Below are 16,566 nucleotides of genomic sequence, written 5' to 3' on the forward strand. Positions count from 1 at the left end.
TTGGTGCTTCCAAATATTGTTTGGAACAGTATACAACGCTATTGACTTTTTTCCTGTGGTGGCAAAGATATCCTGCTGGAAAATAATTGGAACTAGAATCAGCCTTAGCTGCTTGCTTCCTGATTGTGAGTGTATGTTTGTGAGATGTCCCTCATTGAGGTAATGTAAGAATGTATCTTTACTTGCTTGGCTAACAAAACGAAACAAACAATTGTGTCGGTACAAAATAAATTATTCTGTATCACAAATACAGCTAGACTGTTCTGAGCCCATTATTTGAAAAGCCAGCAAGTCCCTTCATTTTAGTAAAGGTAACAAGAAATCAGTTAATGCCCTGTGTTCAAACAAATATTTGCATCATCTAGTGATCAAGGGAGGCGTTTTGTATTAATATGGCCTAATTTCAGCTTAGATTGTATATTATTTAATTTGAGACCTCTCTGTCTTTTCAGGATCTTCCCCGACCTGAATACCAACGACATGGTGCTCATTGTGGTGAAGGGGATCAATCTACCGGCACCTCCAGGTGAGCGCAAAGCAGAGTGTACTTGTCAGTAGGATACTGGAATTAACTATGCCTGTTCAGGAGGAGCACTGATAGATGAAGAGTATCATGGTGTAAACTTGAGATGGGGAAGTATAAATTCTAAATATAATGCTGGTGTATAATAGCACATTTAGATTGCTGCAGTACTCCTGATGAATATACACTTGGAGTAAAGATGTTGCAAACGTTTTTCAGGTTTTAACTGAAAGCATACTGTCAAGGTATAAGACAGTAGATGGGCAAGTGAGGTGGATTGCATGGGTATTGGGTACATGTGAATTATTGAAGGATAAAGGAGACAGATCGACTGCTGAGGGATGGAAAGAGCCCCCAAGTGTGTTAGTGTGATTGAGGGAGAGAACTAGAAAGAGTGTGGAGGAGTTGCAGAAGCCATGTGTTTGCAGTATTAAGGTGAATACATGACATGTCGTCCATGCCTTTGTTTGATATAATCATATCCTTTCTCTGCTCTGTTGGTGCTTCTGGCCCTGTCCTCTCTGCTTTGTCATGTACTGTGTTTTTGTACAGACTCTTTCAGTATTACGGATTGTTCCATGCTTCACGACTCTGTTGTTCAGTTTTTATAGGATACACCCAGTGGTGACTATTGCTTCATCGTTCAAGCCTTGTCTTATCATTTAGTGTTTATCATACTTTTTAAATGTGCCTTTTTCTAGCTCATGAAAACTACATTACACAAATTTATACAAGCATGTTTTTTCCCAAGACACCCAGTTCAGTTCAGATTTTTTCCATGACACTACGTAAACCCTGTTTAGTGAAAGTCATTACATGTCTTTCTTTTCTCTGGGTTTGTTCAAGCTTATATAACCAAGGAACTTCACTTTAAACAATGGCAGAGTGTGCTGTGTATCTTATGCCTGTTTTTGTACGTTTTTTTGTACTCTGAATATACTCCTGAAAGTAATATACTCCATATGCCTAGTCTCAAGCTTCAGTAGGTTGTGGGAATCTGAGTACTCCCAAACGTTCCTCCTGTTGTACCCTCAATGCCATGACTTCCCTTTCAGTGTATGAACTATTTCAAAACACTCCCAGTTTTGGTTCTTGGTCTGTCCCTTCTGCATTGATTTGTGCTCGGTGTCTGTCAGAATCTTGGCTCCAAATGCTGCCTGTATTTGCACCTGTACGTTTTCCCCTTTAGTAAGTGTTTAGGACTCTCTTAAAAGTTTACTAATGGCAGTTCTTGTTCTAACCTGACGGTCCTTTGTGCATCAGTGATCCAACACTCACTTTTGATTGCCCTTGAAGGGGGCTCTTGCCCTGTATTCCATATGGGGTTGTGTTCTTTAGGATTTGTCATGGTCTTTCAAATCTTCTGATTGTGTGCTGGCTCTGTCATCCATGCCTTGTCTTATTTTTAGTGGGGCTGACAGACTCTCTGATTAATATCAGTGGTTCCTGCCATCTCCCAGTGCTTAGGGTCTGATTTAGATCTTTGAGGTCTTACCGCCACCCTGCCGGCAGTCCCAAGTACTCCGCAAAGGTGACGGTGGCCTGCCTGCCGTATTTACATGTTGCGGCAATAGACATACTGCTGTGGTCTTTTCTGTTGGCTAGCAGTACTTCGTCGCCGTAAGCCTGGCAACATTGTGCTAAGCCAATTAAGATTTATGTTCCCGATGAGCTGGCGGAGTTCTTATGTAGTGGGGCAATGGTGGCATGAAGACCGGTTAGAACTACTTATTTACATCTCAATACACATATATGTTGTGTGTATATGTAGATATTGTGTACTGGCCATTGTTTTTACATATAGAATTGCACACCAACAACATGCACACACCTTTGACTGTACACGCACATCCACCAGAAAAGCCTACCTTAGAATCCTGCGACAACGTTGTGGCTGAGCGTCGTGGTCTCGCAGCAGCAGCACAGCGAGATCTGGACAATGGCGTTGAAGACCGAATCGGTGGTGGGAACCCGAAAAACATTTAGTTTTCACCCCTTTTTCTTGGTTTCCGCCAACCCGAGCTTGGAGCTTTCCTTGCCACAGTTGCCTCATCAGAAAGGCACTTCGTAATCTCGACGGTGGGAATGTCCGCGGAACTCCCTCAATCAGCCGCTTCATCTTCTGATGCAGTCAACCCGGGAGACAGATCCTGGCGGAGTCAGCTTGACCGCAGCGGTCTTCCCTCTTGTGCCCAGCTGTGGCGGGATGGACGATAACACAAGAGTTTTAGGTCTGGGTAACAGTGGTTTTATTGATTTTAGCAATCGCCTTCGCGGCGTTACATTTCGATAGTATGGTAAGGGAGGCTCAGTGTCTCGACGCGCCGGGGAACTTCTCTCCTTTCGTTGGTCCGCGCCGGTTCTTCCTCCCTCCCGTGGACTTCTGGGAGTTGTGGTCCCTCTCGAGTCCGTCGTGGCCGCTGGGTCTCGGGAAACAAACAAAAAGAAGAGACCCGCTTTAGTGAAACGCTCGGGTTCTTCTAACGTGAATAGGGAAAGGGAGTGAGGACAAACACACGTGCATCCGACCCCTTCGTTGTGCCGGTGGTGCGTTGTGGGGATTGGGGAACAGTGAAGGGAGGTCTCTGTCGGGTGCTCTAAGGAGGTTTAAGACCTCTTCTCCCCGCCCAGCCCACGATACGATCACGTACCTGGCTGAGCCACACTTCCCTCAAAGCGTGGCTGGGCGAAGCGCCTTGACGTTGGCCTCCTGGCTCTCCAGTCGGTGGTCTTGCCTCCTCGGTCGCTTCTCCACCGGTCTCTTGCTGCGCGCCTTCCGTGCCTTCACTCCTCCGTTCACCTCCGCCTCTGCTCCACGCTTCCTCTTCCTCTCCGGGTGCCGAACACACTGGAGCCCCGGGGGAGCCGGTATTTACTTCCGCCGTACCGCTGACCAGGGGGCGTATCCAGGCTCGAACTCAGCCCAGTTAAAGAAACAGTCCCCTTCGTTTTCTCGTGGGGCTGTCGAAGTGCATGGAGTCTCCCCTTTCCAATCTTCAGGCCGCTGCATTGGAGAAAAAGAGGGGACAAGACATCGAGGAGGTGTAGGTGAGGGAGGACCCCTCCGCCTCCCTGGTCACACACCACCCCCCCTGGAATCTCCCGATCGGGGAGAGGGAACCGCGAGAGAAAGTCCGTGCTCCCGTTGTCCCTGCCTCTACGGTGACAAATCGTGAAGGTGAAGGGTGAGAAACCACTGCATCACCCTAGGGTTGTTGGAGATATTACGGCTCATCCAGGTCAGGGGGGCGTGGTCTGTGTACAGGGTGAAGGGGTGACCCTCTAAATAATACCGGAGTTTCTCAATTGCCCATTTGATCGCCAGGCATTCCTTTTCGATCGTTGGGTACTTGACCTCGCGGGGAAACAGTTTCCGACTTATATACAGGATGGGATGTTCAGCACCCTCACTAGACAGCTGCGACAACACAGCCCCCACCCCGTAGTCAGACGCGTCCGTGTGCAAGATGAAGGGGCGTGTAAAGTCCGGGTATGTCAACACCGGACTGGTGGTGATGGTTCTCTTGAGGACGTTGAATGCTTTCCACATGTCCGTTGTGGGTTCTCTGAACCCGACAGGTCTGTAGTCTTTCTTTAGGGTGTCGGTGAGGGGGCTTGCTAGGTCGGAGAAGGAAGGTATGAACCTGCGATAGTATCCAATCAAACCTAGGAAGGCCCTCATCTCCTTTCTGTTGCGTGGGAAGGGAGTATCGGCAATAGCCCTGATCTTCTCTATTTGTGGTTCAATCAGTCCATGACCCAACAGGTATCCCAAGTATTTCACTTTTTGAAAGCCCATGCGGGACTTCTTGGCGTTGACGTGTAAGCCGGCTTCTTGTAGTTGGGTCAGGATAGTGGTCAGGTGCTGACGGTGTTCCTCCCAAGACGAGCTGAATACGATGATATCGTCTAGGTAAGCGGAGCTGAAGGATTGATGTTCTCGCAATATTTCGTTCATCAGCCTTTGGAACGTTGCCGGAGCCCCATGCAGACCGAAGGGTAAGACATTAAATTCAAATAACCCGTCAGGGGTTGCGAACGCCGTCTTCTTCCTGTCCTCCTCTCTGAGTGGCACCTGCCAATATCCCTTGGTCAGGTCGATGGTGCTGATGTATTCTGCTTGTCCCAACTTCTCGATTAACTCATCGATGCGTGGTATCGGATAGGCGTCGAACGAGGACACAGCATTCAGGGCGTGAAAGTCCATACAAAAACGTATACTGCCATCAGGTTTGGGCACCATGACAATCGGCGAAGACCATTCGCTTCTGGAGGGTCGGATTACGCCTAACCGTAGCATCTCTTGTACTTCTTTTCGTATGGCTGGTCTTCTCGCCGCAGGTATGCGATAGGGTCGTTGCTTGATGACGGTTCCGTTTGGTGTCTCTATGCAGTGTTCGATACACTTCGTCTTCCCGGGGAGATCAGAGAACACCTGTGAAAAAGGGTGGAGAGTCGCCAATAACTCCTCTTGCTGCGTTTTTCGTAAGTCCTCGTTGATGACGAGTTTGTCTATAGTGGATACGGTACTGGAGCTGGTTGGTAGGGTGAGGTGATGAGCCATAGGGGGAGGTCCTATCCATTTTTTTTTAGCAGGTTAATGTGGTATATTTGGGTCTTTATGGGTGTTATCTGTAGTTTGTATGTTGTTTTTCCAATGGTTTCAATCACTTTGTGTGGTCCTTGCCATTCCGTCTGGAATTTTTTTGTTGCGGAGGGCAACAGAACTAGAGCCCAGTCGCCCACCGCCAGTCGTCTCCACCTATTGCCTTTGTCATAACAGGACTTCTGTTTTGCTTGGTTTCTCTCTAGTTGGGAGTAGGCAAGATCCCTGATTTTGCCCAAGGTGTTTTTCAAAGTCTGGCTGTATTCGAGGAGGCATCTGGTGTCCCCTTGTTGCTCCGTCTCCCATAGTTCTTTAGTCATTTCCAGCAGGCTTCGGGGTTGTCGTCCATATAACATCTCGAAGGACGAACATCCGAGACTGCTTTGTCTTTGTCCTCTTATCACGTACAGGGCCAAGGGAAGAATGCGATCCCACTCGCTCCCGTTGATAGTCAGCATTTTCTTCATCGTGGCCTTGAGGGTGCCGTTGTAACGCTCCACCAGTCCGTCCGTTTGCGGGTGATATACCGAGGTCCGGATCTGGTGGAGGTTGAGGAGAGCACACACCTCTCGCATAAGTTTCGACATAAACGGAGTGCCTTGGTCCGTGATCACTTCTTTCGGGAACCCTACTCGGGAAAACAGCTCCAGGAATTTGTCTGCTATGGCTTTGGTGGTAGGCGCTCGGAGGGGAAACGCTTCTGGAAACCGAGTTGCATAGTCCACGATCACCAATGCGTACATGTGTCCCCTTTTCGTTTTGGGCAGTGGTCCGATCAGGACCATGGCTACCCTCTCGAAGGGTACCCCTATTATCGGCAAAGGCTGCAAGGGTACGGCTATCGGGCGGGTAGTATTCTTCCTTTGGCAAATGTTGCACGCTTGGCAGTGTTCTTTTATGTCTTTGTATACTCCTGGCCAATAGAAGTAACGAAGCACGTTCTGTGTTGTCTTTTCAGACCCCGAATGTCCTGCTAGCAGGTGGGTGTGGGAGTAGTACATAATCTGCTCTCTAAAGTCATGAGGGACCAGTAATTGTGGTTCATCCGTGGGGTTCCCCTGTCTATACAAAAGGTCCTTGTCAATCAGAAAACGGGGATATCGCGGACTGGGGTCGTCCTGTGTTTGGTGGGCCTGTTCCCAGGCGTTAAACAGACTGGCATCGTTGGCCTGGGCGAACCTGAAGCTGCGATCAGTGACCCATGGGTCGGCTGTGATCATAGCGGGAGTGGCCCTAGGGTATAGGGAGCTTTCTTGTTTTAGGGTCCTGGTGAAGGTCTCTAGGAATCGGGGATTGTCGGTCCCTATTATGATTTCTTCAGGTAGAGTGTCTAGTACTCCTACTTTGACCTCTAATGTTGTCCCTTCCGTCATCTGTAGGGGTATGTACGCGACAGGGTACCCCTTGACATCCCCATGGACACATTTAATATGGACTACGGTTTCGGGAACAACCTGATTGCTCTGTACCAAGGATTTCTGCACTACGGACTGCTTACAGCCGGAATCGAGGAGGGCTTTTGCTATTACCCCATTCACCCTTACACTTACATAAAACGCCCCACCTAACTCGGCGGTGTACAGGATCGGTTTCGGTAGGTAGCCCACATCCATCGGCTCTTCTGTGGGTTTTTTCTGGGGATACATACGGGCTATGTGTCCCCATGATCCACACTCAAAACACTGCGGCCCTTTGAAGCTCGGAATCTCTGGCCTCATGGGACGCACAGGATGGAAGTCCGGTGGGGGAGGGCGAGGCTTCTTTTCGTATCGAGAGGGGGGCCGGGAAGGTTTTTCTGGCTCAATTGGATGTAGCTGAGGTTGGGCCCTGGAGAAGGTGGTCGCCATTTCCATAGCCTGTAGTGTTGTCAGGTTAGAGTTTTGTCATTTCTGTGTACCATACGGTAGAGCCTCCAGATATTGTTCGAGGTATATTTTGTCCATTATTTCTTCCTTAGTGCTGGTCTGGGGAGATAGCCATTTGTCGGCAGCCATTTTCAATCGGAAGTACAGGGTTTTCGGATTGTCTCCCGGCGTTCCCCTTTCCTTCCTGAAGCGCACTCTGTAGGCTTCACTATCTAGACCCAGGTGATCTAGGATGATGGTTTTGATTTGGCCGTACGACGTTTGGCCCGTGGCATTTGCCACCTGAAAAGCTGCTTGGGCCTCGTGTGTCAGGAGGGGTGCAAGAAAGAAAGGCCACTTCTCCGCCGGCCATCCACATGCCAAACCAACCCTCTCGAAGTTGGTCAGAAAGGCATCGGGATCTTCCCCGGGGACGTACTTCTGGAGGGAAATCCCTGAGGGTGTAGGGTGAGCTGTTCTGGGTTCTCTGTATGCCGGGTTACTGGGGTCCCCGATGATTTTCTGGAGCCCCTCTATCTGGGTGGCTACGGTGTTCCTGACGTGTCACGATCCGCCTGAGCGGCAGTCAGTTGTTGCTCCACGACCCAGCCTAACTGCTCCTGCCCTTTCACGAGTGTCTGTAGTAGTTCCTCCATCTTGGGCTGACAGATGGTTACTGAAGTGCCCGCATTCTCCACCACTTGTGGCGGGATGGACAATAACACGAGAGTTTTAGGTCTGGGTAACAGTGGCTTTATTGATTTTAGCAATCGCCTTCGCGGCGTTACATTTCGATAGTATGGTAAGGGAGGCTCAGTGTCTCGACGCGCCGGGGAACTTCTCTCCTTTCGTTGGTCCGCGCCGGTTCTTCCTCCCTCCCGTGGACTTCTGGGAGTTGTGGTCCCTCTCGAGTCCGTCGTGGCCGCTGAGTCTCGGGAAACAAACAAAAAGAAGAGACCCGCTTTAGTGAAACGCTCGGGTTCTTCTAACGTGAATAGAGAAAGGGAGTGAGGACAAACACACGTGCATCCGAACCCTTCGTCGTGCCGGTGGTGCGTTGTGGGGATTGGGGAACAGTGAAGGGAGGTCGCCGTCGGGTGCTCTAAGGAGGTTTAAGACCTCTTCTCCCTGCCCAGCCCACGATACGATCACGAACCTGGCTGAGCCACACTTCCCTCGAAGCGTGGCTGGGCGAAGCACCTTGACGTTGGCCTCCTGGCTCTCCAGTCGGTGGTCTTGCCTCCTCGGTCGCTTCTCCACCGGTCTCTTGCTGCGCGCCTTCCGTGCCTTCACTCCTCCGTTCACCTCCGCCTCTGCTCCACGCTTCCTCTTCCTCTCCGGGTGCCGAACACACTGGAGCCCCGGGGGAGCCGGTATTTACTTCCGCCGTACCAGCTGACCAGGGGGCGTATCCGGGCTCGAACTCAGCCCAGTTAAAGAAACAGTCCCCTTCGTTTTCTCGTGGGGCTGTCGAAGTGCATGGAGTATCCCCTTTCCAGTCTTCAGGCCGCTGCATTGGAGAAAAAGAGGGGACAAGACATCGAGGGGGTGATAGTGAGGGAGGACCCCCCTCCGCCCCCTGGTCACACCAGCCAAAATCTAAATCGAGCTGGTGGATCGCCAAGGTGGTGGGCGGGAAGACCGCCAAAAAGCTACAGCGGGACCAGTCCCGCCAAGAGCTAAATCGGGCCTTTAATGTTCAGTGGTATTGTTGTATTCTGAACTCTCCGTATGGTGACTCTTGCATTCTTCTTGATGCCTAGTCTTGTACTCTAAAGAAATTGTTGAACTAGAAGTCGTTGAACTCTCAAAAAACACTGCATTGCTCTTGCATTGTTCTTTGTGATGGTGGTGTTCTGTTAGGTGTTTGTTAGACTCAATGAATGCTGGATAGCATTTTGTCCTGATGCTTTCTTTTTCAGGACGTTATTGACTACTCTTGATGGTGGAACGTGGTCTGATCTGAACCTCTTTTGCTCAATGGTTGTTGGGCTCTCACTGTGGCTGTACTTGATGGCGACTGGTGCTGTGACCTCCAAGTCCAGTTCTTTAGGATTTGTTGTACTCGTGGAATCCTCCTGAATGCAGCTTGTGGTGTGTTTTTAATGTCTTGTGCTCAGTGGTTCAATACTCTTGATCTCTGCTGTTTCTCTGTCCTCTGTGCCTCACATTTCCCTAAACGTATTTCCATCTCTTTCTCTAGGTAGCTCTCCCAATGATCTTGATTCCTATGTGCGTTTTGAGTTCCCGTATCCCAACATGGTAAGTGGAAAATGGTGCAACAACTGGTTTGGAGGGTGTTGGCTGGTGAAGGAGAGTTTAGCATGACTTGGAAGATAAGTTATTCTGGTAACTGCAGTGTCATAAGAGTCATAAGAAGTGATGTTTTCATGCCTCTATAAATTTGTTTCAGTTTTTCTCTTTTCATGACTTAGATGGGGTGTGTTAAATATCCATATATAATACAACTGTACTCTTTTCACTATGCTTTCTTCTTGACGTCTTGTGGTTGCTTTGAATCTCTCCACTATTGCTCTAACCATCTGGATTTCTTTTGCAGGAAGAAGCTCAAAGGGACAAAACAAATGTGATTAAGAACACTAATGGCCCTGGTATGTAGATCAAATTACAGTGATTGTTAATGGAGCTTGTATGTGCCATGTGCAATCTCAAAGTAAACCTCCTTGTTTTTCTGCCCCTCTGCCTCTCAACCTCTTAGCTTTCAGCCTGTTGTTCCTCTGCCACTGGACCACCTCTCTTTCAATCTACAGTTCCCTTTCTTTCAGCAACTTCGACCTCAGATTCCTGAGGTCTCTGTGAGAAAGTGTCCTCTTTATGGATGGTTGCCCCCACTTTTTGCTGAACTGCTTATGTGCTTTTACTGAGTGTGCCCTGGGCTCCTTCCAATCAGGTACCCAGGGCCTATGTTCTTTCCCTAAAACTGCATTGAAAACAAAATCCGATTGGCATCTCTGGCCACAGGCCACAGCTCCTGTTAAATGGTACCACAGGTACCCATGGCACTTTGACTAGGGAAAATCTCTTGGGGCTGCAGCACTTATTGTGCCAACCACCCTTAGAGGCCCTGTACCATTACACTCACACACTGCCTTTACAGGCTGCGTGTTTTAGTGCAGAACAAAGTGATGAGTCGACATGGCACACATCCCTGTGTGCCATGCCTACAACCCACTGCCCTGGTATAGATCAGTCACCCCTCTAGCTGGGTGCACTATACCCGTGGTGAGGGTACAGGAGCCTGAGCCCTGTACCCCTGCAGTGACTAAGTCCATTCTTAGACATTGTAAGTTCAATTCTGCCATTAGGAGTATATGGTGGGAGTCTGTCATTCCAAACTCCACAGCACCATAATGCTGCACTGAAATCTGAGAAGTGTGGTATCAAACTTCTCAGCACATTAAACCCACACTGATGCCAGTGTGGGATTTAATGAAAATGTACACAAAGGGCATCTTAGAGATGCCCCCTGAAAAACGACCTACCACTAGTGTGGCTACTTTTAGCTGCCACCACCAGACATGTTTCTGGACCCCTGGGTTGAGAGCCTGCTGCTCTCGGGGGGGCCTCAAACAATGCACATCCTGGGATGAGCTGCCAAGCCTCCTCCCCCAGGATGGGCAGGGTACACGAAGGGGAAGTTTTGTGAGCTTCCCCAGGCCACTTGCTGCTTTCAGCAACTTGTCCCCACTGGTTCTGACCCCCACCTTTGGGCGGGAGAACCGGCGAGAAAAATAAGTGAGAAAGAGAGGTGTGCCCACCTCTGCCAACTCCACCCCTCAGGTGGGGCTGGCGAGGTGAAGCACAACTCTCAGTCCCCGCCATCTTGCAGATGGGGGGGGACCCAGCCAACCAGGGAAAGGCTTATGCCCCCCTCCCATTGGAGGGTGGCATAATAGCGGGGGTACCCACACCAGGGAAGGGGCTCATTGGTTTCAACCTTTTTACCTACCTACAACGCACCTAAATCTAGTATTTAGGGGCACCCTGAACCTTGCTTCCTCAGACAAGAAACCAGAAGAAGAAAAGAAGCTAACAAGAGGAGGACGCCCACTGACTTGACCCCAGCCCTACAGGCCTGTCCCCACCTTGAACCTGCTTCAGCGAAATCCCAGTGTCCTGCAGCCAGCAACCTAGAGAAACCTGGAGGACCTGCCTGCCTTCCATCCCAAAGACTGTCTCCCGTGAACACTGTGTTTGTTCAACAACAGACTCTGCAAGGATCAGCGGGTCTGCCCCACTCTGCACCCGACGCCCACTGCCTGAGTGGCCCAACACCAAGAGGAGGTCTCCCCGGCGATCCTGACCCGAGATCCAGTGATCCATGACCTGCCTCTCGCCGACGTCTGCAGCCTCAAACCGGAAAGTCCCCCCAACCGCGACCAGGAGCTGGTAAGAAGATCCGACTAGAAAAGTCACCCCTGCACCTGACACCCCACGGCCTTGGGTGGCCCAACCGATGGTGCCTAACCAACCCCCAACATCCCAATTTACCTCTCCAAGTGGTGGTCGCACCCAGAAGACCTTCGTCCCAGAGCCTGCAGTGTGTTTACAAACCGGAGAATCCCCATTAAAAGCTACAGGGAACCCAACGCCAGAAACGCACTCTGCACCTGTCTGCCCCAGTGACCCTAAGGGTGCATCTTTTGTGCTGGCCTAAACCCCAATTTGCCCTGAGCTTAAGTCCAGGAGCTTTGCTCCCACAACCCAGTGGCCTGCTCGTCAGCAGCCACCAGCCGGTGGCCCCCTATCCCCCATTGGATAACAGTGGGCCTCAGCACTCTGCACCCGGCCACCCAAGTGCCGCTGAGGGTGTAAAAAGAGTGCATCCTTTTTTGTTTTTTTTAAACTGTTTTTATTTATTATTTAAAAAAAATATATATATCAGCAGGTATATCTCACATAGCACCAGTGTAATACAGTAGGTGACAATCATAATTGGTAAGAATACAGAGTTCGCATTGTAGCAATTCTTCTCAATAAATCCCCTGTCCCACTCCCCCCTCTTTAAATGTGTCCCATACCCCTCAACTATTCGTAGGCTCTGAGGTATTAAGCCCATCACCATCATATCTCCGTATGGTGAGTTGTATGTCCTTTTCCTCCATCTCTAAATTATAATAGCTTAACCATGACTGCCAGACTCTCCGGAACTCCTAGGGCACCCTCTTGCTTTATATAGTGTTGTTTCTGCCCCATGTATATATCCATACCGGCCCGCCACTCTTTCATGGTGAGGAGTTCTGCTCCCCCAGTACCTGGCTACGTCTCGCTTTGCCACTAGAAGTCCTAAATTACTTAGTAAAAGTTTGTATCTGGGCATGTCGCTGTATGTGTGTATACCTAGTAGAACGTACTTTGGATCTAATGGAATTTGTGTTTCTAGTATGTTATTCAGCTCTTGTATTATCCGTACCCAGTATCTACGTATCAGTTGACGTTCCCAAAGGGTATGGATATAGGAGGCAGTCTGGCTTTTCTGATCTGCCCATCGCATGGAGTCTCACCCTGTCATAATATACCCTGTGTAGTACTTTAAACTGTACCAGTCATAGCCTAGGCTTGATCGTCACCTCCCTGGGGTACATCAAAGCAGCCTCCCAGTCTATATCTTCCAGAGTAATTTCTTCTCATTTGCTTTTAAGTGTTAGTAAGTTGTCAGGCATATTGAGGGGGCGCTAGGTGGCGCACTAGCGGAATGGCCGCGGATTCATGAGGCTCCCGCTGTCCGGTCGACTATTCTTCATTTATCCTCTAAATACGTTCCTGTATTGAAACAAGGTAAGTGGGCAAAGTATGCGGCACTGATGATGATGCCCGCGGAGGGAGTTTGCTGAGCGATCTGCACTGCTGGTGCTATATGTGGCGATTGAACTCACGGCCACGCTGACACCCCGGAGTTGGCCTGGTGCTCGGGGCGGGAAGCGGCAGCTACGGGAGAACCGTGGTCTCCACGTGGTGTGAAGGCCGCGCGGAGGAATATGCGGCGATATCACTGCAGCAGCGATTTGGACGGTGAGAGGTGGCAGCGGCAAATGGACCTTGGGCCTGGTGAATTGTGTGGCTGGGGGGCTGCCTGAAAACTGCGAGCACAGAGACGCTTTGGGGCACAGATGTGTATGAAGACGCGCCGCATGTCAGCGGCGGCCATAGCGAAGTTTCCCTGCACCTGTTCTGGCCGTAGAGTGCTGCAAGAGGAGGTCGCACACTACATCAGGAGTGCTATTAGAGGAGGCACAGCGAGGATACGGCGCAATTTCATGGGGAGCGCAATGGCCCTGGGGCAGATGGCTGTGCGATGAAACTGCATCTGACACGGTGGTGAGTGCATTGCGGCGGGGGTCAGGCACTACGCGAGCGCCGAGGATCCGGTGATACGACTAGGCCGGGAGGCTGTGATCCTTTTCCTGCAGCTAGCCGGAGGTATCGGCAGGGGGCGGGTGAGAAACTGACGCCCGAAACTGCGTACCTGGCCATATCCGCACCAGAGACAGGAGACATTGAGCAATGGAGCCCTGAGGGGCTATTGAGGGGCTATTGATGTGAGCAGCTTGTAAATGAGACGATAAATATCTGGATGTGACGGTTTTGCCCATGGTGCTTGCCATGCGTCACACGGCAGATGACTGGGACAACATATGAGGTGCGGCAGACACGCATAGCCAAGTCGGTGCAGGGTATACGGTTGATTGAGACAAGGGGCCTGGTCCCTACCTGCGGTGTACCCTTCTCCTCATAATTCACATCTTTCTTCTGCCCTAGAAAACTTCTCCTCATTTCCTTTAATTACTCTGCCCCACACTGCCTTTTCTTTCTCATACTCTCTACCAGAAGACCCCTCCTCCTTCTCCTTGTTTTTATGACACATTTCTTCCTCTCTTGTTGTGTGATATCCAAGGGGTTTAATTTGCAATTTTGTTTATATTTCTTCTTTCAGTTTTTAAGGAGCAATTTAAGCTTTCTATCAATCGAGGACATCGTGGACTGAAGAGAGCGATACAAGCCAAAGGCATCAAGTTCGAAGTTATCCACAAGGGGTAAGAAAGAGCTGATTGTGAGCTCTATTGACAGAGGACCTTGATGCAAAGTGTGTTTGTTGGCTAGTCATTGGAACCTCTTAAATAGTGGACTGCCTGCTGGCAATAATTGTGCCCTCAAAGGGAAAGCAGTATTTGTAGGCCTTCATGGGCCCCCTTTGAGTGGGGGAGTGCTTTGTGACAATAATCAGGGGTATATTTTTGCCAATAGTGTTACTGTGGCATGAATCTGAGATTTTTCTGTAATAAATATGTTGAAGCCAAATAAAAAAAGGGCAGAGAGCAGACTGGTGCTGCTGAGCGAAGGGTTAAAGGGGGTGATTAGGGGTATTATTTTTGAGTAATTTGAAACCAAACTCAAAAATGAAGCCCCAAAGTGACCTTGTCCATGTGCTCCATTTGAGCAAGTCCACCAAAGCTCAAAAATAAATTTCTGAGAAGCGCATATATTCCTGTGCCCAATTGAGCTACAGTCCTTGGACCTGGTAAAGGAGATCCTTCTCTTGTCCCTCTGCTTCTTTTGAGTAAAGATTATAGGTGGAAAATTCACTATTTTCAGGCTATGTTGTTCCCCAACTTCCTCTGAGGTGTACTGTACTCCCACACCTAACAGTCTCTGAACCACTTCATAGTACTATGGGAAGAACACATGTAAAAACTCTTCTGCTTCTCCTGTCTCACTCCTTATGAGCTATAACACCCAGAGAAGCCAATTCTTGGGCATTTGTCACCCAGTTTATGTCAAACCCATCATCCTATTTGTCGATGGAAAGCCCGTTTGGTTAGCTAGTTTCTTGCCAAACTGGGTACTAAACTCTGATATAGCAAGCTGGCCATGTTATGCGACTTCCTGGAATGGAAGCTCTTAGCTGAGATCAAGCCAGGTGGCTGTGGCTTTTCACTCTACCTGGAAGGAGTCTGTTTGTCCCCTATTCTCAGGTGTCTGCATCTCAAAGCCATGCCAAACAGCTATGTTAGTAGTGGTCTTCGTATCAAATGTCACCTTCTTCTCCTCAGGGCAAAGGCATTGGCATTCACAGCTGATAATTCTGTGACACTACAGGAGACATCCAAGGGGTATAACAATTGTATTGTAATGTAATTGCATTTATATAGCACATACTACTCCTGACGAGGCGTCAAAGCACTTTTTCGATAGAAGAGTATCTGGCGAATGAAATAGATACATGAGTAGATAGGCTGCAACTACATTGTATACTCTATGGAAAACACATCTCTAGGGGCTAGTGTGATGCTGAGGTTGCCAAGGACTCGCAGGTCTCCGGCCCTGGATGAATCCGCAGGGGCCCCGCTGGGCGGTCTAACTACATCCAGGCAGTGGGCCTGAACAGAAGAGGAAGCATCGTTTTGCTATGCCTGCTGGTCGGCCGCTGCGATCCCGGGAGGGGAGAGGACCCATGGCACTTGGACACCAGGGTTAACAGCGCCGGATGCTCCAGGAGCTCTGACCGGGAGGATCCGCAGAGTGGAGAGATCATCCTGGCCGGCCCTCCTCACCCCTTGGGGGCCGCATCGAACTGTTAGGAAACCAATGTGGGATCACACTGCTTCACCTCCCAGCGGGTCAATGCAGTTCACCAAGCGTGTATGCTTGCAGGATTGTCTCGAGTAATTACAAAGTTGTACTGGCCATCTCTATACACGTGTTTCTGGATCATTATCTGTCATCAGTAGAGATTGGGCATCACATATTTGGGGTTGCTGAGCAGGCTGCCAAAGTATTCTCAGGTCACAGTACCTCTCAAGGCGCGCATCGAATTGTTAGACCTTTGTCCATGCTCCCCCAGCTTGAGGATTAGTTTTGCAATGCGAGGTAGGAGTAGAGGTGACCGGCAGCATGCACACTACCTGACAAGGGCCCTGGGGAAGTCTACGCACCAGAACCCATGCAGTAACTGCCTTGTAATTCTTAGGGCTGCCCCCTCCCCCGGGGTCTTACATACTCCTGTGCTGACGGTCTGTGGGGCGCTCCTTCTGGGGGGTGAAGACTCTCTTCTCCACAGGTTGCCTGACACTGTGGGGATGTCACCTAGGGGGTTGGTCAAGCAGCCGGCAGGAAACCCGACTTTTTAATTGACCCAGGCAAGCGGTGGTGAGTACTCCTGCGGCTCCCCCTCTTTTTTCCCTCTCACCTGAGCCGATGTCAACCAGGGCAAGCACTCTACCAGCCCCATGCAATGATAGGGGGAAGGGACCTCAGGGAACGCAGCAAACCAAAATGGACAGGTATGCACTCCCCAAGGGGGCGCCTGCTGCGGGGAAACTATTGGGCACGCTGGCACCATCAGCTTTGGCATCCCTGTAAACAGAGTCGCTCAAGCTGCTAGACACGATGACAGCAATTCAGGTGGTGAGAACCTCCCTGAATGCAAGAATCTGCACAATGATTAGTGTCTTGCTAATGAGAGCTGGTTTTCTCAATAAGGGTGCATGTGTGAAGGAGGTGAAGGATACCACTGCCTCTCTTAAGACAGATATAACTGTGTTGCAGGCCCAGGTCTGTGAGCAGCGCCACTT

General features: G+C 49.9%; 1 protein-coding gene across 4 annotated transcripts in view; it reads left to right on the forward strand.

Annotated features, from left to right (window-relative positions):
- CC2D1A (coiled-coil and C2 domain containing 1A) overlaps positions 1–16,566 on the forward strand; it is a 322,722-nt gene that overhangs the window by 206,821 nt on the left and 99,335 nt on the right. For all 4 annotated transcript variants that reach the window (XM_078685567.1, XM_078685558.1, XM_078685572.1 and 1 more), the window contains exons 18-21: positions 453–526; positions 9,177–9,235; positions 9,534–9,585; positions 13,929–14,028. In XM_078685567.1, coding sequence (XP_078541693.1) covers positions 453–526; positions 9,177–9,235; positions 9,534–9,585; positions 13,929–14,028 — 285 coding nt within the window. The remainder of the gene's footprint in view (positions 1–452; positions 527–9,176; positions 9,236–9,533; positions 9,586–13,928; positions 14,029–16,566) is intronic.

This window comes from Lissotriton helveticus, chromosome 1_1 (assembly GCF_964261635.1).
Source record: "Lissotriton helveticus chromosome 1_1, aLisHel1.1, whole genome shotgun sequence".
NCBI lineage: Eukaryota > Metazoa > Chordata > Amphibia > Caudata > Salamandridae > Lissotriton > Lissotriton helveticus.